Here is a 21,784-nt window from a genome sequence, read left to right on the forward strand (position 1 = left end):
ACAATAACATGGCCAGAATAATTCAGCAATTACCCGCACTTAGAAGAGAAACCTTGTAAAGGTACCATCCGACTTACAACCGAGCTCAGTTCCGACCAACTGGTCGTAAGTCAGAATGGACGTAAGTCGAATATTACTACTGAATATCAACATCATATTTTTGTAATGATTTTATTTTATTATTTTATTTGGGTATTTCATATTTTGCTTTACTTTTTATGCTGTTAATACTGTATTTTATACTGTAAGGTTTAGGATAAACACTGTGTACAACACAAACACTTGTTTATTTCCCAGAAATTTGGCATATAAAACATGGTCGTAAGTCGAGTAGCCGTATGTCGAGCAGGTCGTAAGTCGGATGGTAGGTGTATTGCCACTTTAATCCCCACAACGGTCCAGGATGGTTCAGAACATCATTATAAAGTTCCTCTTACAAGTGTAGGTTTTTGGTGAAAGTGTTTTAATGTGTTTTGTCCACTTGCCTGCCAGTGTTATGACCTTCAGCTTGTAATAACCTGGTTGACTTGTACCTGCAAGTAAGCTTGACTTTAGGTCAGTTCTGAGAGAGTAGGAAAGCTTTACAAACTGCTCACTGGTAATGAATAATAATATACTGTTTGAATATTGTATATAAAGGCGCCAGATAAACTCCAGTTAAAATACTGTATAGCCAAGGCAAAGATTCATCAGTGAAAACATATAGCACTTAATCCATGTATTACATAGTATATATAGTCTTGTATACAATACAGGTTTTCTGGTGAGATCAAACTTTTAGGTATTATATGTTATTTTGTTTATGTAGCGTTTGTTCTAAAAGCACTTTTGATCACTACAGTGCAGCTGGTTAAGATTTCTGTATGAAAAGAGCATAATTCAAGTGTGTGTATGTCTTGTAATATACAATAGAGGTTTTAAACATACAAAGGATCAGTTACACGTCCACACTCACAAACCAGTACAACTCTGAGTTGAAGTACCAGTGTGTGTGACCATAGTTTGTACTGTTGTTTATACAAGACACCGACTTTGTAAGTTGATACATCAGACACCTCAAGTTGTGGTTACAGACTCATGAGCAAACATTTGGGTTATTTTAGTAAGCAAACATTTTGTTCCTGGAATGAACAAGGTCCCAGGTTCAAAATGTTTGCCTGCTAGACTTCTGTTTGCTCGTGCATCTTGAACCCCAGAATGTAACTCCTCTGTAAGTCGGAAACTTCCCCACGACACTGCGGAGTTTTATTTTTTACATCCTGTGTGTTAAACCTTAAACGGTCCAAACAAATCAACGTTCAAATTCGTAGCTACAAAAGTAGGTCTACTTTTTTTTACATATTTCCAAATATAAAAAAAAAGTAGATAAAAGTTTTTTTTACACATTTTCAAATGTAAAACAAAAAAGATCTACATTTTTTTACATACTTTCAGATGTTGAAAAAACGTATACATACGTTTGGAACATTTAAGGGTTAAACATGCCATGTTTTTCACTGCAACAGTTTGCATTATACAGCATTCTTTTAGGCTGTCCCTCCCACAGTATGTTTTGACTGCCTCACTCTATTGTGATCTCTGTTGTGCCATATTCACCTAAAATGTAATAGTTTGTTGTGTGGTTGTTTCACATTTATGTTTGGTAATGCAGTTACTGTAGTCTGGGATTTTTTTTTTTGAGAGTTATGCTCCTGTGTAGCAAACCAACTTAGGGCATTATAAATGTTTTGTTTTTTAATGGGGTGAAAACTTTGGTGCAGTAGGCCAGTGAATGTTGAACCATCGAACAGGTTATCATCGTCATAATAAAAATAATGGTAACTACGTAATAGTTTTTTAATTTCCAAGACTACTGTTGTGTGAGGGGCTTGGAGTTCAGCAAGTATGGGCGAGTGTGTTAGACAGGAGCAAATGGAGAAGAATGGTTTTTAGGACTCGATGTGCTGTTGGAGTGTAAGTAAGGTAACATTTATGAAGGGGTTCAGGGAAACCGGCAGGCCGGACTCGAGTCCTGGAGATGGGAAGTACAGTGTCTGCACTCTGAAGGAGGGGTGTTAATGTTGCAGTTTTGTAACTGTAGTGTAAGTGCACATCTGGCTAGACAGTGGAGTGAATGATGGTGAAAGTTTTTCTCTTTTGGGCCACTCTGCCTTGGTGGGAAATGGTCGGTGTTAATAAAAAAAATAAAAGTAACTGGTGACAAAGATCCGTGTTAGGAGACAAACATGGCAACACTGGTTACCAAAGACAGCAATACTGGTTAACAAACAGCAACACTAGTTAATGTACACAACAACATTACCAGTGTTGTAGTCCAGCTGTATGAAACCTGACGTGGACACAGCTGCAAGATAACTCATGTGCTCAGTATCAGGATAATTCATTGAGGTAATGTTTCACTATAACCCCTCAGGGAAGGTTCCTTGTTGCTGGTGAGGGGCTCTTGATTAGGGAATTGGATCTGTGCTCCAGTTCTCCGAATGGAGTGAATACCTTCCATCCCCCCCAGGCGCTGTATAATCCCTATGGGTTTAGCGCTCCCCCATTATAATAATAATGTTTCACTATGAATTTCTTCTTCACTCCTGTAGAACTAAAGAAAAGATTTATGGCAAATTATTATTGTAATAATGTTGGTAGAATTACCAATAATATGCAGTGGACCCCCGGTTAACGATATTTTTTCACTCCAGAAGTATGTTCAGGTGCCAGTACTGACCGAATTTGTTCCCATAAGGAATATTGTGAAGTAGATTAGTCCATTTCAGACCCCCAAACATACACGTACAAACGCACTTACATAAATACACTTACATAATTGGTCGCATTCGGAGGTAATCGTTATGCGGGGGTCCACTGTATTGGATAAAATGACACGAGTCCAACTAACGAGACATTTTATTGTGGCATTAGTTGCACTTGTGTCCTCTTATCTATACTAATAATACTGTCACAATCAGAACTAAGAGGTAAACCCTCAAGGGTCATACAGCGCTGATGTTTGTGGCAAAATATTCCTCGGTAAACTAGTCATCTCACAAAGCTCCTCTGCGACTTTTTGTCAGTAACTGATTTATTACAGACTGATAATACTTCTCTTAGCACTCCTCACAGCGCTTTCTAACTCTACCTCTGTTATCCTCGCTGCTCTATTATCAAAAATGAAGCGCTAAACCTACAAGGATCGCTACTCTATGACCTAGTGGGCTTAGTGCTCGGTATTTTATTATTATAAAGCTTCTCTATATGATGTAATTTTTCATAAATGTGAATGAAAAAGTGTATTGAAAAATAACTCTCATGCTAAGAAGGCCTTTATATGTGCTATTTAATTTTGGATGTATGTTGTCAATTACATTTATGATAGTGAAGGGCTCTTGATTTAAAGAATTGGAGCTACCCTTCCCTACCTCAGATCAAACCTGTTTCTCTCTTATCACCAAGGTGCTGTATAACCCCTGTGGGTTTAGCACTTACGAATTTTTATATTTTCCTTTGGGCACTTCCCATCAACCTTACTGACTCTGCCTCTGATGCTCCTGACACTCGCTGGTCTTCCCATCAGCCTTACTGACTGCCTCTGATGCTCCTGACACTCGCTGGTCTTCCCATCAGCCTTACTGACTGCCTCTGACGCTCCTGACACTCGCTGGTCTTCCCATCAGCCTTACTGACTCTGCCTCTGATGCTCCTGATACTCGCTGGTCTTCCCATCAGCCTTACTGACTGCCTCTGACGCTCCTGACACTCGCTGGTCTTCCCATCAGCCTTACTGACTCTGCCTCTGATGCTCCTGACACTCGCTGGTCTTCCCATCAGCCTTACTGACTGCCTCTGATGCTCCTGACACTCGCTGGTCTTCCCATCAGCCTTACTGACTCTGCCTCTGATGCTCCTGATACTCGCTGGTCTTCCCATCAGCCTTACTGACTCTGCCTCTGATGCTCCTGACACTCGCTGGTCTTCCCATCAGCCTTACTGACTCTGCCTCTGATGCTCCTGATACTCGCTGGTCTTCCCATCAGCCTTACTGACTCTGCCTCCCTCTGACACTCCTGATACTCGCTGGTCTTCCCATCAGCCTTACTGACTGCCTCTGATGCTCCTGACACTTGCTGGTCTTCCCATCAGCCTTACTGACTGCCTCTGATGCTCCTGATACTCGCTGGTCTTCCCATCAGCCTTACTGACTGCCTCTGATGCTCCTGACACTTGCTGGTCTTCCCATCAGCCTTACTGACTGCCTCTGATGCTCCTGACACTCGCTGGTCTTCCCATCAGCCTTACTGACTCTGCCTCTGATGCTCCTGACACTCGCTGGTCTTCCCATCAGCCTTACTGACTCTGCCTCTGATGCTCCTGACACTCGCTGGTCTTCCCATCAGCCTTACTGACTCTGCCTCTGATGCTCCTGACACTCGCTGGTCTTCCCATCAGCCTTACTGACTCTGCCTCTGATGCTCCTGACACTCGCTGGTCTCTGATCTTCAAATACTTCACCTTTGCCAATTACTTAAGGAAGGTTCCCTGATGCTGGTGAGGGGCTCTTGATCTAGGGAACTGGATCTGTGCTCCAGTTCCCTGAATTAAGCCTGGAGACCTTCCATCCCCCCACAGGTGCTGTATAATCCTACGGGATTAGTGCTACCCCTTGATTATAATAATATAATGAAAGGGGAGTGCTTAACCCATAGGATTATACAGCACCTGGGGGGGAAGAATGGAAGGTATTAAGGCTTAATTCAGGGAACTGGAGCACAGATCCAATTCCCTAGAGCAAGAGCCCCTCACCAGCGTCAAGGAACCTTCCTTGTGGGCCATGTTATTCACTAATTTTTGCAAGAGAGCCACTTCGGTTAAACACATTGATTGAGAGAGCCGCAGCTACTGCAAGTTAGCGTAACTCAACTAAATTAAGTAGTACTGAGCTGCTAGTGCAATATAGTAAATGAGAAAAATTAGATATGGTAATATTAGCCTGCATATCTTGTTATTGGCGGCTTGCGAGCCGCGCAATGAATACCACTGCTTGTGGGAATAGTTTATGGAATCTATCTGTATGGAGAATACAGCCATACAAGCTGAAGAGTGTGTATAGTATACCATAAACAGTGGTGTTTCGTAGTACCAATAATACCTATACTATTGTATAGCAACAAACTTATTCTATTTTTAATTATTATCTCATTTCAACAGAAAAATTAAAAATTTGCTTATAAATACATTGAAAACAATATACAACAGATATTTTCTGTAATATTTTTTATTTTTTTTTATTATCACACTGGCCGATTCCCACCAAGGCAGGGTGGCCCGAAAAAGAAAAACTTTCACCATCATTCACTCCATCACTGTCTTGCCAGAAGGGTGCTTTACACTACAGTTTTTAAACTGCAACATTAACACCCGTCCTTCAGAGTGCAGGCACTGTACTTCCCATCTCCAGGACTCGAGTCCGGCCTGTCAGTTGCAAATTATTTTAGCATAAGGTTGAAGTCAAACGTCTGGCAGTGAGCATCTGTGGGGGACTGCAGCTCCTGTGGCCCAGCTGCCACTTGCCTTAAAGCACCATAATTTGCCTTGCTTATTAACCCTTTGAGGGTCCGTCCCGTAGATCTACGGCTTTACGTTCAAGGTCCAAACCGTAGATCTACATCATGAGCTCAGCTCACTCTGATAAACTGTGAGTGGTACATTTGGGCCTAGATATGAGAGAATACATCTATGTGGTATGTGTGCACCACATAAAACAGATCCTGCAGCACGCTGTGTATAATGAGAGAAAAAACTGAAATCATGATTTTTCGATTAAAAGAGCGACTTTGCAGTGTTTTTCCTATGTTTTTTATAGTTCTATTCGCGATTTCTTGGTCTCATTTGATAGAATGGAAGACATATTACAGGAATAGAGATGATTTTGATTGGTTTTAGCACTGGAAATGGCTTGAAACTGAGCTCAAAGTAGCAGAAATGTTAAATTTTTGCCGATATTCAAGAGTAAACAAACGACCTCACACGTCTAATACACGCCAGCTGGTGGGTCTAATATGCATTCACAAATATGGTGATGATATCTATACAATTATTACAGTATTGCATAACAGTAAATCTTCTATTTTTTGGTGTGAATAAAAATTCATTATGTGAATAAAAAATCAAAATGGAATTTATTTGTAAAGCCTCAAAACATAACTAATGAACAGAGGAAATGTTAGTTTAGTTCCAGGAATACCTACATTGTTTATTCTGGACCCTATTTTGAAATTGGAATACATGTATTTTGAACTTTGTGTTAAATTGGCCAAATTAACAATTTCCGATCACTTTAATTTGTAGTTGAAACAGTTGACTTGGCGATTTCTTGTGCTCAATCGATAGAATAGAAGTAATACTAGTGAAATAGCTAAGAATTTGGTTGACTGGAATAATGTAATTGGCCTAAAATGGGAGTCAAAGTCGGCAAAATCGCCGATTCGTAAATATCGCTGACACATCAAAATTCGCGAGAGCATAATTTCATCAATTTTCCATCAAATTTCGTACTTTTTGTTTTATTACCTTCACAAAAAAATTCTCTACCATTTCATAAGAAAAAATAACAAATTTTTTTTTTTTGAAAATTCTTGGACACTGGGGCACCACTTCAGATTTGGGCCTTGGACCCTGAAGGGGTTAAATAATAATTTTTTGTGCAGTTTTAATTATGTTTATTGAGCTTTGTTACCCCACAGATTTTCATTTTTACCCCATTTGAGGTAATTTATCCCCGTTCCCCGACCTCTGCTCTAAACAACACTTACAACGTCTGTACAGTGGAACCTGGGTTTTCGTACACCCTAGTTTGTATGCAAAACTATAGTTATTCTCTATAAAATGTATTTTTTGTTAATATTTCCCATAAGAAATAACGTAAATCCAATTAATCCATTCCAGACACCCAAAAATATTAAAAAAAAAAATACATTTTATAGAGAATAACTATACAGTGGACCCCCGCATAACGATTACCTCCGAATGCGACCAATTATGTAAGTGTATTTATGTAAGTGCGTTTGTACGTGTATGTTTGGGGGTCTGAAATGGACTAATCTACTTCACAATATTTCTTATGGGAACAAATTCGGTCAGTACTGGCACCTGAACATACTTCTGGAGTGAAAAAATATCGTTAACCGGGGGTCCACTGTAGTTTTACATACAAACTAGGGCGTACGAAAACCCGGGTTCCACTGTACAGACATTGTAAGTGTTGTTTATGTTGTATTATGAAAGTTAGCAATAAAACTTCACAGTATATTGATCAATACTTTTTATGGCCAAAAAGAGAAAAAAATTTATATTCACTGAAAAAAAAAGTTATGTTGAACTTTCAATTTTAAGAGTTTTAAGGCAGAGACATATTAATTACCCTTAATTTCAAGGATGATTAATGCAAAAACTGAAATAAAATATTATTACTATTAACAATATTAACAATGATGATAACATCAATAATAATGCCAATGACATTAATTGCCCTTAAATTTAAGAGTTTTAAGTCAGTGACATTAATTACCTTTAAGTTTTAAGTCTGAGAGACATTAATTTAAACTTGATGCTTCCTGCAAGTGAGACATCTTGATGTCAGTGAGAGAGCTCTGGTTCCAAGGACTCTGATCTTGCCTCCTCTTCCTTGGATCAGATGTGATTATCTCAAATATGGATGAAAAAAAAAGCGTACAACAGTCTAGTTAATGATCACCTTCCCATTCCTCAGATCAAACCAGAATACCTCCCATTAACGCCATGCTAGACGACCCCTACGGCTTTAGTGTTTCTTGGCGAAGAATGATGTGTGTATAACACACATTTACGGGAAAGCACCAAACCTTGGGGGTCATGCACCAATTTGTATGGCGATATATACTTGTGATAAGATGCTAAATAATAAACTGTAAATAATGCTGAATTCTGCACAAAAATGTTTATATCTGCTGTGTATAGTAAGTCTTGGTATATCTGTTGTGTATAGTAAGTCTTGGTATATCTGTTGTGTATAGTAAGTCTTGGTATATCTGCTGTGTATAGTAAGTCTTGGTATATCTGCTGTGTATAGTAAGTCTTGGTATATCTGTTGTGTTTAGTAAATCTTGGTATATCTGTTGTGTATAGTAAATCTTGGTATATCTGTTGTGTATAGTAAGTCTTGGTATATCTGTTGTGTATAGTAAGTCTTGGTATATCTGCTGTGTATAGTAAGTCTTTGTGTATCTGCAGTGTATAGTAAGTCTTGGTATATTTGCTGTGTATTGTAAGTCTTGGTATATCTGTGTATATCTGTGTCATGGTATATCTCTAATAACCCTGCAAAGTGCTGGTATCTGCTGTGCAACTCAAGGTATCTCAGCACTCAGAACTCCTCATCAGTGACCAGGTCCAGGTACACGTCAAAGGACTCACGGTTGCAGCAGCCATCGGCCTTGAAGACGTACTTGTGGAATGTGCCGTCCACGCAGATAGCTGAGAAGATGAATAATTTTTTTATTCAGCATGGTACAATGCTTGTACAGAGGTGGGTGAAATTTAGGTGTACATGCAGAAAGCCTCTTAGAACATGCAGAAAGCCTCTTAGAACATGCAGAAAGCCTCTTAGAACATGCAGAAAGCCTTAGAACATGCAGAAAGCCTCTTAGAACATGCAGAAAGCCTCTTAGAACATGCAGAAAGCCTCTTAGAACATGCAGAAAGCCTCTTAGAACATTTTGGCCAAACTTAAGCCTCTCTAAAACTAGTAGTGCAACTAGAGGTTGAGATGATCATTCTGCTTGTTTTATTTTGTAAATGAAATGTTTTGTTAGATAAATAATCTTTGTTCGGTCCAAGTCGGACCAAAACGTCGTCGTAAGCTTCTCTCTTTTATGTGCGGGTTATTTGTGTATCGTTCCAGTCACGGTATTGTGCCTTTTTTTGTTATTTTGTTATTTGTTCTTAATCCTTTAGCTGTCCAAACGTAGATCTACGTTGATGTGCGTAGCACTCCAACCTTGATTTTCACCATTTGAAAGCATGTAAAATTGGACGTACAGTAGGGCCCCGCTTTATGGCGTTTTGCTTTACGGCGTTCCGCTAATAAGGTCATTTCAAATTATGACTAAAACTCGCTATACGGCTCCCCCCACCTGACTTTCTAATATGGTCACCATGCCCCACCTTGGTTTGTTTACATTCTGTGTGAGATCCGTAAGCACTAAGTCTCTCCATTATGTCTGGAAATTCCAAAATTTCAGGTGTTTTTAAAAGTTATTTCATATTTTATATATACTCTGATAATTATACTTATGTATACCTGTACCTAAATAAACTTACATACTGAGCTGGCATGCAGGTACACATTAAAATCAGTAAGAGTGTCTTGTCTCGATACGTCATATTAGTAATGATAATAATAATCACCGAGTCTCATATAAATGTCGTATATTACGTTAATATACACATTTTCATTAATCCATCTATGATATTTTTTCAAAATTATATAATAAACACAATACATAACATATAAAGACGATAAATACACCCCACAATAGAATAAATAAACATAAATATGAGATGTGGCAGCCAGATAACTTGTACAAATGATGCCATATTAGAAATGATAATAATAATAATAATAATCACCGAGTCTCATTAAATGTCGTATATTATGTTAATATACACATTTTCATTAATCCATTCATGATACTTTTTTTCAAAATTATATAATAAACACGATACATAAATATAAAGATGATAAATACACCCAACAATAGAATAAATAAACATAAATATGAGATGTGGTAGCTAGATAACTTGTACAAGTGATGCCAAGAATAACATTTTCTCTAGTTTAACATAAGAGAAAATGTGTTACTGGGGGTAACTGTAGAAAATTATTCCTTTCATATGTATATAAGTTTATTCAGGTATACACAAATACAGTTACATAGATTATCATACATAACAGCATATGTGTACAGAACCTGGGATAACCCAAAAAAGTCAGAGTGACTTATTTCTATTGCCTTCACTCAGAGCGTCATTTCTTCTAAAAATGGTGTTACATGAGAATGGGAGTGTTCTTCTTTATTTATTCTATCGTATCAATGTAGAGACAACTTGTACACAATGTAACTTGTACACAAACCAGACGTGTACACTTTGTTTACAAAACTTGTGTTCGCCTGTTTTGTTTACATAACTCTGCGCCTGTCCTCCCTCATGTACTCATTCTCTCTCTCTCTCTCTCTCATTTATTCGTTTTATCTTGTTTAATAACTCCTGACCCTGCATTAAGATTACAAATATTTTAAGGTAAGTAATGAGTGAACTGTATATGCATTTTATCGCCCTGGGATGCTTAAATATCATAGAATATATATGTGGGTGGAATGGCCTGGTATGGTAGCCCAGCTGACTACCATACATACCACACTGATTTTTTACAGTAAATACTACTCATCTCACCCTAGATTAAGACTATAAATATTTTAAGGTAAGTAATGAGTGCACTATGTGTGTATTGCACTTTTTATATTTTTTGATGCCTGGTTCTATTGCTAACTTAATATATGTTAGTGTCTTGTTATCTAGTATTTATATGCATTTATAAGGGAAAAAAAAGGGTGTTCCACTTTACAGCAATTTCCACTTTACGGCGATTTCCGCTTTACGGCGGTAGCCTGGAATCTAACCTGCCATATAAGTGGGGCCCTACTGTATATCAACGTTCGGAGCTGTGCGCACATCAACGTAAATCTACGTTTGGAGAGTTTAAGGGTTAGCTATCATATGTTCCAGCACAGGATCCAAACAGCCCAGTCAAAGATTTGATGGAAACATTCTAGATAATTTAAAAACAATGAATTGCAAGGTAAACAAAAAGGCAACATATCACAACAGGAAGAATACACACATAATCAACACGGAAATTAACAGTGTGGATGATTAATGGTTCAAATTCGAACATAGAGTCAACATAAGTTAGTGCAGGTAGGTATAAAGTTTGTCAGGAAACAGGACAAGTGCTTCCTGATGTGGGTCTTACTCATATATGGTGACCCACAGCTGGAACTTTTGGTCATCTGACCGAGGCCTTCCACTGGCTTACCCCTCCACCTCCTCAAAAATCATTGTTATCCTACAAGCAGATTATTTGTGTGATGAACTGCAAATTCTCCTCAAGTAAATGGTTCCCATTTTGAAAATCTATTGTTGGCAAAATAGGGAATAAAAAATTATCAATGAAAATTGACTTTTAACCCTTAAACGGTCCAAACGTATATATACGTTTTTTCAACATTTGAAAGTACGTAAAAAAGTGTACATCATCTTTTTTTTTTTTTTGCATTTGAAAATGTGTAAAAAAAACTTTTATCTACATTTTCTTTTTGTTATATTTGAAAATATGTAAAAAAAACATAGATCTACTTTTGGAGCACTACGGATTTGAACGTCGATCTATTTGGACCGTTTAAGGGTTAAATCCCCTTGAGAATTTCTAACAATAATTAAATTTGGAGAATGAGAGATTTGTGCAACATATTGGAATCTTAACTGAGGATACAGATTACCAGTCAGTGGCTTCTTCAGTCCAATATAGAGAACAACGGAAGAAAATGAGGAGGAGTTTGAGGTAATCGGTTCCTCAGCCTGGAGTCAATGTGTTCGGTCCATCAATCCCAGACTGAGGGACTGATTACCTCACACTCCTCATCTTCCACAGTTCTACTCTGTATTGGACTGAAGAAGCCACTGACTGGAGAAACATTTCCACAATAAAGGTTCCCAGATGTTGAACAAGTGTCTCATTCTTCAACTTAGGGGTTTTCAAAACCATATACATCCCAAGAATTAGTGTTTACCATAGACAGTAGAGTTGGCACCAAAGGCGCAGACACAGGCACACTCCGGTGGCACTGTAAAGTTGGCCAGTGCCCACTGTGACTCCATGTACCCTCCCAGGAAGCCCATACGGGAAAATCTGAAAAAGAAAAGCAAGGAATTATTTTCTTTACCTCAATGAGGTGAGCCAAGGAAGGAAACACATCTACCAGCATTCAGTCTGTTGCTGTCTTGTCAAAGTGTGCTGACATCACAATACAGATTATTCTCTAACTGTAATGTTCCCACTCATCCATCAGAGTACAGGTACTGTACTTCCCACCTCCAGCACTGTAACATCCTCACCCATCCGTCAGAGTGGAGGCACTGTACTTCCCATCTCCAGGACTCAAGTCCAGCCAACCAGTTTCCCTGAATCCCTTCATAAGTGTCATCTTGCTCGCACTCCAACAGCACAGCAAGTCATAAAAACCACTTGCATCCACTCACTCCTCTCTAATACACTCACACATGCCTGCTGCATGTAATAATTAATATAATACAATACCAACAAGTTTATGAACAAGACATATGTAACACCCGGAGTATCTTTACTGATGAACAAGACACTTACGCTACACCCTTGCTTGTGAAACATTTCAACAATGAAGATACCCGAGGCCTGGTTATAGACTGGGCCACCGACCCACGAAATCCCCTCCAGGTATACCCAAGTGTCATACACGTGTCTTATTCATCAACATAAACGACACGGAGGAATGCCTTACGTTGAGCGTCGATTCAACCGCGTGTCCTTGAGGGCGAAGATATGGATGGTTCCCTTGTCACTGGAGCAACACAAGAATTCGCTGTCACCACTGAAGTTGATGCTGTAACCAGGAAACAAAAGCAATGTTCAATATTTCTACACACACTTCTATGGCCTATCATGTATTTTATCAAGATTGTGTGTTTAACCTCCCTTTATAATGATATAATAATAACAATAATAATAATAATAATAATAATATAATAATATTAATATTAACGGTGATAATAATTATGTAATAATAATATCAGTAAAAGTATTAGTAACAGTAATAATAATAGCAATAGTAATGGTGATAATATTAATGGTGATAATAATAATAATGATGATAATATTAATGGTGATAATAATAATAATGATGATAATATAATAATAGTAATAATAATAATAGGAATGTTAATAGTAGTAATAATAATAATAATTCTCTATCCTGTATGGCATCTTTTGAAATAAGAATCAATTTAACCAAGAAAGGACTTGAATTCAAGTTATGCTGGCTGCATGCTGGGTAATTATCTTGAGTGTCACTTCCTAAGTAATTGCTTTTGCAATGTTGCACTTCAAAAATTGTATTCCTTGTACTTCTCTGTATCATACACAAATAACCCGCACATAAAAGAGAGAAGCTTACGACGACGTTTCGGTCCGACTTGGACCATTGACAAAGTCACACTTACAGTGACTTTGTCAATGGTCCAAGTCGGACCGAAACGTCGTCGTAAGCTTCTCTCTTTTATGTGCAGGTTATTTGTGTATCGTTCCAGTCACGGTATTGTGCCTTTTTTGTTATTTATCTCTGTATCATGTTCAAATTAAATAAATAAATAAATAAATACTGATTGTAGAGCAATGCAAGCAACCATACGACCTGTTTTTGTAATACTCATTTGTGCTTAATTGTTATCTGTTTACAATAATGTTTTACCACTGAATACTTCATTGCTTAGTTAATCTTAAGTTAATTTTAAGTCTGCCAGTAATGCTATGCATATAAGTGGCTTTCACATGCTGCATTTAACTGTATTCTTTTGTACTTCTCTGTATCATGTTCAAATTAATAAATAAATAATTAAATAAATAAGTTGAACCATCATAAATCAAGGAGCATTTGTGTATGATTTACCAGTATACTGTAGCTGGGTCGGAGCCTCTCCTAAGCTCGGCTAGCAGCACCCTCCGAGCAGTGTCCCACACTCGAATAAGTGTACCTTTGTGTGATGCTGTGGCCAATAGCGTGCCTTCGCTGTTGACACTAAGGCAAGCTAGTTCACTCTGATGCGCTTGTACAGTAAGTGGTGCTTGTGAGACCGTTGATTCTGTTGTTAGAAGATCCTGAAAAATGATGGATACATGAATGCCAACAAGTTTAGTCAAAAGTATATGTACTATTAATACTGCTGTTTTTTTTTTTTTAATGGATGACTACTGCCAAGTTAGGGTTTCCAAAAAAAAGAAAAAATATTCAATAGCTGTCTTGCCATTAGTAGTACACAGATACTGCCATTCAAATAACCCTGTGTTCTGCAACATCACTCATCCTTCAGAGTACAGGCACTGTACATCCCATCTCCAGGACTCAAGTCCAGCTAACCAGTTTCCCTGAACCCCCTCATAAATATCACCCTGCTCACGCTCCAACAGCACATCAAATCATAAAAACCACCTGCCTCCACTCACATAAGCTCAGACAAGCACCTTAGAGCACCTTCACTCTTTCACTACTCACCACAAGTTGCGCAGCACCAAGCTTGTGGGCGGGAAAGCAGAGTATATGTCTGTCAGCGGAAGGGAGTGGGGACACCTCACACAATCCCAAGGGATTATCCCGTGTCTCACAGGTAAACAGTCGCCGAGGCGAGTGTGGGAACGAGAAGACGTGTATCTGCTGCCGGCAAACGACCACTAATCTGGCGGAATACAATACAATACAATTTTATATCTTTTCTGCAGTCTATAAAATACTGTTAAGGACAAAAGAAAGCCACCAACAAGAAGTGAATTTTTGACAGACTCCTGGTGCTGACACATTACTTAAAAATTTACACAAGCATTTGAATTTTTTTTTAGTATTTACATGATTTCACTCAAAAAAAAAAAAAAATTAAATCTCTCCTATTTTCCTCAGCTCCATTGGAGTACTCCCCTTTCTTAGTACAGTGGACCCCCGGTTTACGATATTATTTCATTCCAGAAGTATGTTCAGGTGCCAGTACTGACCGAATTTGTTCCCATAAGGAATATTGTAAATTAGATTAGTCCATTTCAGACCCCCAAACATACACATACAAACGCACTTACATAATTGGTCGCATTGGGAGCTGATCGTAAACTGGGGGTCCACTGTATTTGACTGGCTCCTCCTCCTCCTTACTACCTTCCCCACTACTACTACCCTCTACCTCCACTACTACTACTACCACCTCCTGCCTATATACTGTATACCCCTCCTCTCCTTTTCGTTAGTGTGACTTTGTAAATGGTCCAAGTCGGACCGAAACGTCGTCGTATGCTCCTCTCTTCTACGTGCAGGTTATTTGTGTAACATTACCAGGTGCTGTTACCAGGTAACATTACCAGGTACTGTTACCAGGTAATATTACCAGGCAATGTTACCAGGTAATATTACCAGGTAATGTTACCAGGAAACATTACCAGGTACTGTTACCAGGTAACATTACCAGGTACTGTTACCAGGTAATATTACCAGGTACTGTTACCAGGTAACATTACCAGGTACTGTTACCAGGTAATATTACCAGGTACTGTTACCAGGTAATATTACCAGGTACTGTTACCAGGTAACATTACTAGGTACTGTTACCAGGTAGCATTACCAGGTACTGTTACCAGGTAACATTACCAGGTACTGTTACCAGGTAACATTACCAGGTACTGTTACCAGGTAACATTACCAGGTAACATTCAGATTAGAGTAATAAAGTCATCTCTGTTATAAAGCTTCTATATACTGTAAGTTTTTTTTGTAAAATGAGATTGAAAATGTTCAACCAAAATTTAATAGAACATAGAATGAAGGCCTTTCACCACACTTTAATTTTGGAAGTACTTCTTCAGTCGCATTTACAAAAAATTGCACTTTTGAGACTATAGGAAAGCTTACTGTATATGAATGAGCTTTAAAAGAGCATACTGTATAATAAATTTGAAATACAATATATTATTATGTATGTCCAGGTAATTAATTAAACTCAAATCCAGCATAAGATAATATTTGTTTGGATTTTTAACCTGGAGGGTTAGTCACCCAGGCTAACCCTAGAGTATTAGCGCGTCGCTGAGGACCTCACCTGTCTTTCCTGAATCGGACAGCTAATACTGGGGTCGAGAATGTAAACTCAAGGACCAGCTTTGACGTGCAATCATCATAAATCAGAACAGTGTTGTCAGCGTACTTTGGCACTGCCCCTCCGCCCACCAGCGCCAGCAAATTGGTTCGGTGTAGCATCTCTCCATGTCCAACGCTGCCAAACAGACTCTCACCTATCATGACAAAAAACATTTAAATCAATACTCAATAATAACCAACATGAAGACAGAAAGTCAGAAGATTAACTGATCTGTATATTTTGAACCCCTTCTGGGATCCTCTTCAACAGATACATCAGTGAAAACAATATACAGTGGACCCCCGGTTAACAATATTTTTTCACTCCAGAAGTATGTTCAGGTGCCAGTACTGACCGAATTTGTTCCCATAAGAAATATTGTGAAGTAGATTAGTCCATTTCAGACCCCCAAACATACACGTACAAACGCACTTACATAAATACACTTACATAATTGGTCGCATTTGGAGGTAATCGTTATGCGGGGGTCCACTGTATACAGCCTCTCCTCACTTAACAGTGGGGTTCCGTTCCTAAGCGTAGGTCGGTAACCGAGGAGCACACTATACTGGTAGTGGGTTTGTGTCAACAATCTTTGATATTTTAATGTCACTTTTGCACCATTTGTAACATTTCTGGTACATTTTTAAATGTTTATACAGTAGTGTACTGTATATTGGAATAAACAGAATAGAGAAAATCAGCTCTAATATACATTATTTAGGTATGAATACTGGTCAGAGAGCCTGTCGTAAGTCTGAGGCGCCGGAAAACGAGTACGTCGCTAAGTGAGGAGAGGCTGTAATTTAAAAACTGTAATATATGAGAGGCATGATGCACCGACCTGCGACTGCTGGATTCTTAACCAGATACAGCTGTTGGTCCCCCGCCACCATGGCAGGTGATCCAGCCCCGAAGAGGATGCACTAAATTTTTACCTCTAAAGAAAACTACAATAGTTTATCCTAGATACTCTATACTGTATATCATAACTGTATTTATGTGTACCTGTGTCTACATAAACTAACTTATAGCGCCTCTAACATAAAATTTACAGTGGAAAAACAAAACGGCGGAAAACACGGAGAGAGAACTCTATAAGCAGATTAACCTTAAGACAATAAATATAACAATTCAGTTTCAAAATTCAAAGTCAAATTTCTATTTCTTTTCACGTGGTACAAGAATAATGTAGTTTACTTGTAATAAAACATTGTTAGACACAAAATAAAGCCAATAACATGCAGTTTATATTGGGCAAACTAGTCCTAATGCTCGAAGACTACTTAAGAATTAGACACTGACTATTAAATAGGATTTCTTATCCAGTTTATACCTATTCTTCATTTCTTCAGACTTCCTACAATAAATATAATCACTATTCACTATAAACTGAGGTTGAAAATACTTTGTGGTACGTAATGTATATATTGTAGGTGCATTTTGTAGGCCTAGCTGTATTGTAGACTTTAATATATGATACTATAAACATGTTATCAGGTTTTTATATGTATCTGAAAGTGATAAAAAAAGGATGTGTTTCACTTTACAGCAATTTTCACTTTACAGCAATTTTCATTTTACAGCAATTTTCACTTTACAGCAATTTTCACTTTACAGCAATTTTCACTTTACAGCAATTTTCACTTTACAGCAATTTTCACTTCACAGCAATTTTCACTTTACAGCAATTTTCACTTTACAGCAATTTTCACTTTACAGCAATTTTCACTTTACAGCAATTTTCACTTCACAGCAATTTTCACTTTACAGCAATTTTCACTTTACAGCAATAACCTAACTAACTAACTAACGCGACGGGCTGGAGTTTTGAGACTCTATGACCGCGGGTTCAATCCCGGCCGGGGGTATGGTATGGTTAGCAATAGCCTAAGATAAGATAAGAGATAAGATTTCGTTCGGATTTTTAACCCCGGAGGGTTAGCCACCCAGGATAACCCAAGAAAGTCAGTGCGTCATCGAGGACTGTCTAACTTATTTCCATTGGGGTCCTTAATCTTGTCCCCCAGGATGCGACCCACACCAGTCGACTAACACCCAGGTACCTATTTGCTGCTAGGTGAACAGGACAACAGGTGTAAGGAAACGTGTCGAAATGTTTCCACCCGCCGGGAATCGAACCCGGGACCTCCGTGTGTGAAGCGGGAGCTTTAACCACCAGGCCACCGGGCCACCAGGCCACCGGGCCACCTACAACCCCACCTGCTGTATAAGTGGGGTCCTCCTATATATACAATTATATGCACACTAAAGAGAGGTAATTAATTAAAAAATAGTACAATTTGAACAGTATTTATAAAAACTTTTAATCCTTTTTTTGGGTTGCTCTACCACTGTTATGAATGGTAAATATTTAACAAAATTTTTCTGAAAAATTTACTCCAGCCTTAACTTACGTAAATGCGCCTTCTCGGCGAGAGGTTCCACATTGTATATTCGAACACCCGAGTCCATACAGCATATAAAACAATCTGTAAATGAATGTAAATAAAAATCATTAACAGATTTCACTTAGAGACCACAAGTTACACAATACAGTAAACTGCCGTTTTAACTAATAAGAGAATCAAGTGGACGGTATAACACAGGTTACATAATACAGTAAACTGTCGTTTTAACTAATAAGGGAATCAAGTGGTCGGTATAACACAAGTTACATAATACAGTAAACTGTCGTTTTAACTAATAAGAGAATCAAGTGGTCGGTATAACACAGGTTACACAATACAGTAAACTGTCGTTTTAACTAATAAGGGAATCAAGTGGTCGGTATAACACAGGTTACACAATACAGTAAACTGTCGTTTTAACTAATAAGAGAATCAAGTGGTCGGTATAACACAGGTTACACAATACAGTAAACTGTCGTTTTAACTAATAAGAGAATCAAGTGGTCAGTATAACACAAGTTACATAACGCAGTAAACTGTCATTTTAACTAATAAGAGAATCAAGTGGTCAGTATAACACAGGTTACATAATACAGTAAACTGTCGATGTAAGTAATTGGGGGATCAAGTGGTCAGTAACAGCAACAGTTAGTTAGCAACTATGGTTTGTTTGCAATCGTGTCATTACGATTTCGTGAGTCAACAGCAACTGTGGTGGTTGATAAGGATGAAATTGCTTAGCCACAATTGTAACAACAGATAAATCTGCAACCAACGGACTCTGCCGTTTCTGAACCATTTTCTCCTGTAATTCTGAAGTCTGCTAAACTGACGTCGGTAAAATCAAGGAGAATCTGCCGTATGCCAAAGAGAGTTAAAATGACCTACAAGAGGCGGTATATGGAGATACAGTCAACTCTCTTATAAAGCTCCTCTACATACCACGATTTGCACGTCAACACAATTAAAAAAATACATCAAAAGATGAATGCCGCTTTAAAAGACCTATTTATTTTTTAATGCATTTTATCAATTTTATTAGCAAAAAAAATGTACAATAAAGATACTGATCTTATTTTTATAAGTGAACTGATGGTGCGACTTTACACCTAGTATTGTGCATTCATAGAAAAACTCTAAACCCAAAGGGTCATATGACACCTGGGGGATGGAAGAAGGTTAATAAGGTTTGATCCAAGGAAGGGGAGGATAGCTCCAATTCCTTGGGAATATAAACTGACACAAGTGAGATAATTAAAGGAATATTATAAATAATAATAATAATTATTATTATTATTATTATTATTATTATTACAAATCTCTTATTATTATATTATTACTACAAATCTATTATCATTATTATTATTATTATTTACTATTTATGTATTTATAATTATTATTACTATTATGTAGTACTAATTATTATTATTATTATTATTATCACTATTATTATTATTATTATTCAGGGAGAAGCAATAAAGCAGGAATGGGAAGCAATGAGGCTTGATCCGAGGAAGAGGATAGCTCCAATTCCTTGAATCAAGAGCCCTTCCCCAGCATCACAATCCATAATCATAATAATAATAATCACGGGGAAAGCTAAACCCACAAGGGGGGAATGCCGACCAGGGGCTAACGGGGACAATCAGGTTTGATCCAAGGAAGAGGGGATGAAAAAGAGCAGCTCCAATACCTTGGATCAAGACTCACCTTGATCCTGGTTGAACCTCAGACTGTGAACCTTCTCCCTCGTCGCCATATTATTTTTCAACTGCATCAGCTCATATAATACTCCAGTGCCGGTTTATAACATCCACTTTAACTTAAAACAGCCGGTTTAACCTTAAACCAGCCCTGGTTTATGTAAATAAACCCGTGGTTTAAAATAGTGTAATGAAGCTTCTCTCTGCGTCGCAATGATCTCTTGTTGTTGTTGTTGTTGTTGTTAAGGGTCGCTAAAACTTACCTTATTTAACTTTATTCCAGTAACTTTGTTATTTTGTTAGTTAGTTAGCTGGTTAGTTGGTTATTTAGTTAGTTAGTTGGTTATTTAGTTAGTTCATTTTTGTTAGTTAGTTGGTTATTTAGTTAGTTGGTTTGTTAGTTAGTTGGTTATTTAGTTAGTTGGTTTGTTAGTTAGTTGGTTACTTAGTTGGTTTGTTAGTTGGTTATTTAGTTAATTAGTTGGTTATTTAGTTAGTTATTTAGTTAGTTGGTTTGTTAGTTATCTGGTTATTTAGTAGTTGGTTATTTAGTTAGTTGGTTTGTTAGTTGGTTATTTAGTTAGTTGGTTTGTTAGTTGGTTATTTAGTTAGTTGGTTTGGTAGTTAGTTATTTAGTTAGTTAGCTGGTTATTTAGTTAGTTGGTTTGTTAGATGGTTATTTAGTTAGTTGGTTTGTTAGTTGGTTATTTAGTTAGTTGGTTTGTTAGTTGTTATTTAGTTAGTTGGTTTGTTAGTTAGCTGGTTATTTAGTTAGTTAGTTGCTTATTTGGTTAGTTGGTTTGTTAGTTGGGTATTTAGTTAGTTGGTTATTTAGTTAGCTGCTTATTTAGTTAGTCAGTTAGTTGGTTAACTAGTTAGTTGGTTTGTTTGTTAGTTGGTTAGTTAGTCAGTCAGTTCCCCTCAAGGAAGGCTCCTTGACGCTGGTGAGGGGCTCTTGATCTAGGGAATTGGATCTGTGCTCCAGTTGGATCTGTGCTCCAGTTCCCTGAATTAAGCCTGAATGCCTTCCATCCCCCCATAGGCGCTGTATAATCCTACGGGTTTAGTGCTTCCCCCTTGATTATAATAATAATAGTCAGTCAGTTAGTCAGTCAGTCAGTCAGTCAGTCAGTCAGTCAGTCAGTCAGTCAGTCAGTCAGTCAGTCAGTCAGTCAGTCAGACAGTCTGGGATTACCAATAGACCCCTGGCTGTCTTCAAGCAGGCACTGGACAAGCACCTAATATCGGTACCTGACCAGTCGGTCTGTGGCTCGTACGTTGGATTGCGTGCAGTCAGCAGTAACAGCCTCGTTGATCAGGCTCTGATCCAAAAGGAGGCCTGGTCACAGACCGAGCCTCGGGGGCGTTGACCCCCGGAACTCTCTCCAGGTAAACTCCAGGTAATATACGTAATCACTCAAATTACTCAGGTCAAGTAATTGATGCTGATAAATATATATAAACTCCACAATCAAATATTGAGTGTTACTGACTTAAAAAAAAATTCTAGGAACCACGTGTTCCTAATTTCTAGGAACCACGTGTTCCTAATTTCAGGTGCAGATGTGTGAGTTTTTGGAGGTGAGAAGGTGGGCATCGGAGGGGCCAGGAGCTATGACTCCTGCAACCACAATTAGATGAGAGTACTGTTGCAACCTA

The 21,784-nt window shown here is 38.1% G+C and overlaps 1 protein-coding gene across 3 annotated transcripts; it reads right to left on the reverse strand.

Annotated features, from left to right (window-relative positions):
• Nucleotides 1-268: 268 nt before the first annotated feature.
• Nucleotides 269-20,368, reverse strand: LOC128703375 (WD repeat domain phosphoinositide-interacting protein 4). Of its 3 annotated transcripts, XR_011394649.1 has the most exons (10): nt 20,133-20,368; nt 18,429-18,503; nt 15,973-16,165; nt 14,391-14,571; nt 13,788-13,996; nt 12,624-12,725; nt 11,877-11,995; nt 7,556-8,499; nt 2,303-2,593; nt 269-533 (listed from the first exon to the last, which is right to left on the reverse strand). XR_011394649.1 is itself a non-coding variant. In XM_053797997.2 (8 exons), exons 1-8 carry the CDS (start codon nt 20,197-20,199, stop codon nt 8,390-8,392), a joined length of 1,056 nt encoding a protein of 351 aa, XP_053653972.1. In that variant the 5' UTR covers nt 20,200-20,368; the 3' UTR covers nt 3,739-8,389. The 3 variants fall into 3 exon arrangements, 1 of the variants encoding a protein (XP_053653972.1); XR_008409239.2 differs by lacking the exon at nt 2,303-2,593; XM_053797997.2 differs by lacking the exons at nt 269-533; nt 2,303-2,593 and having other exon boundaries at nt 3,739-8,499.
• Between the last annotated feature and the right edge of the window lie 1,416 nt (nt 20,369-21,784).

This window comes from Cherax quadricarinatus, chromosome 93 (genome assembly GCF_038502225.1).
Source record: "Cherax quadricarinatus isolate ZL_2023a chromosome 93, ASM3850222v1, whole genome shotgun sequence".
Lineage (NCBI taxonomy): Eukaryota > Metazoa > Arthropoda > Malacostraca > Decapoda > Parastacidae > Cherax > Cherax quadricarinatus.

What these genes read in the sequence shown, in the direction of transcription:
- LOC128703375 (XM_053797997.2), bottom strand. Translation starts at nt 20,199, where the DNA reads ATGCAGTTGAAAAATAATATGGCGACGAGGGAGAAGGTTCACAGTCTG. An exon ending in CGGTTGAATCGACGCTCAAC is followed by an intron (nt 11,996 to 12,623) that starts GTAAGGCATTCC and finishes TTTCTTTTTCAG; the next exon opens with ATTTTCCCGTATGGGCTTCC. An exon ending in TGCCAACTCTACTGTCTATG is followed by an intron (nt 8,500 to 11,876) that starts GTAAACACTAAT and finishes TCATCTTCTCAG; the next exon opens with CTATCTGCGTGGACGGCACA.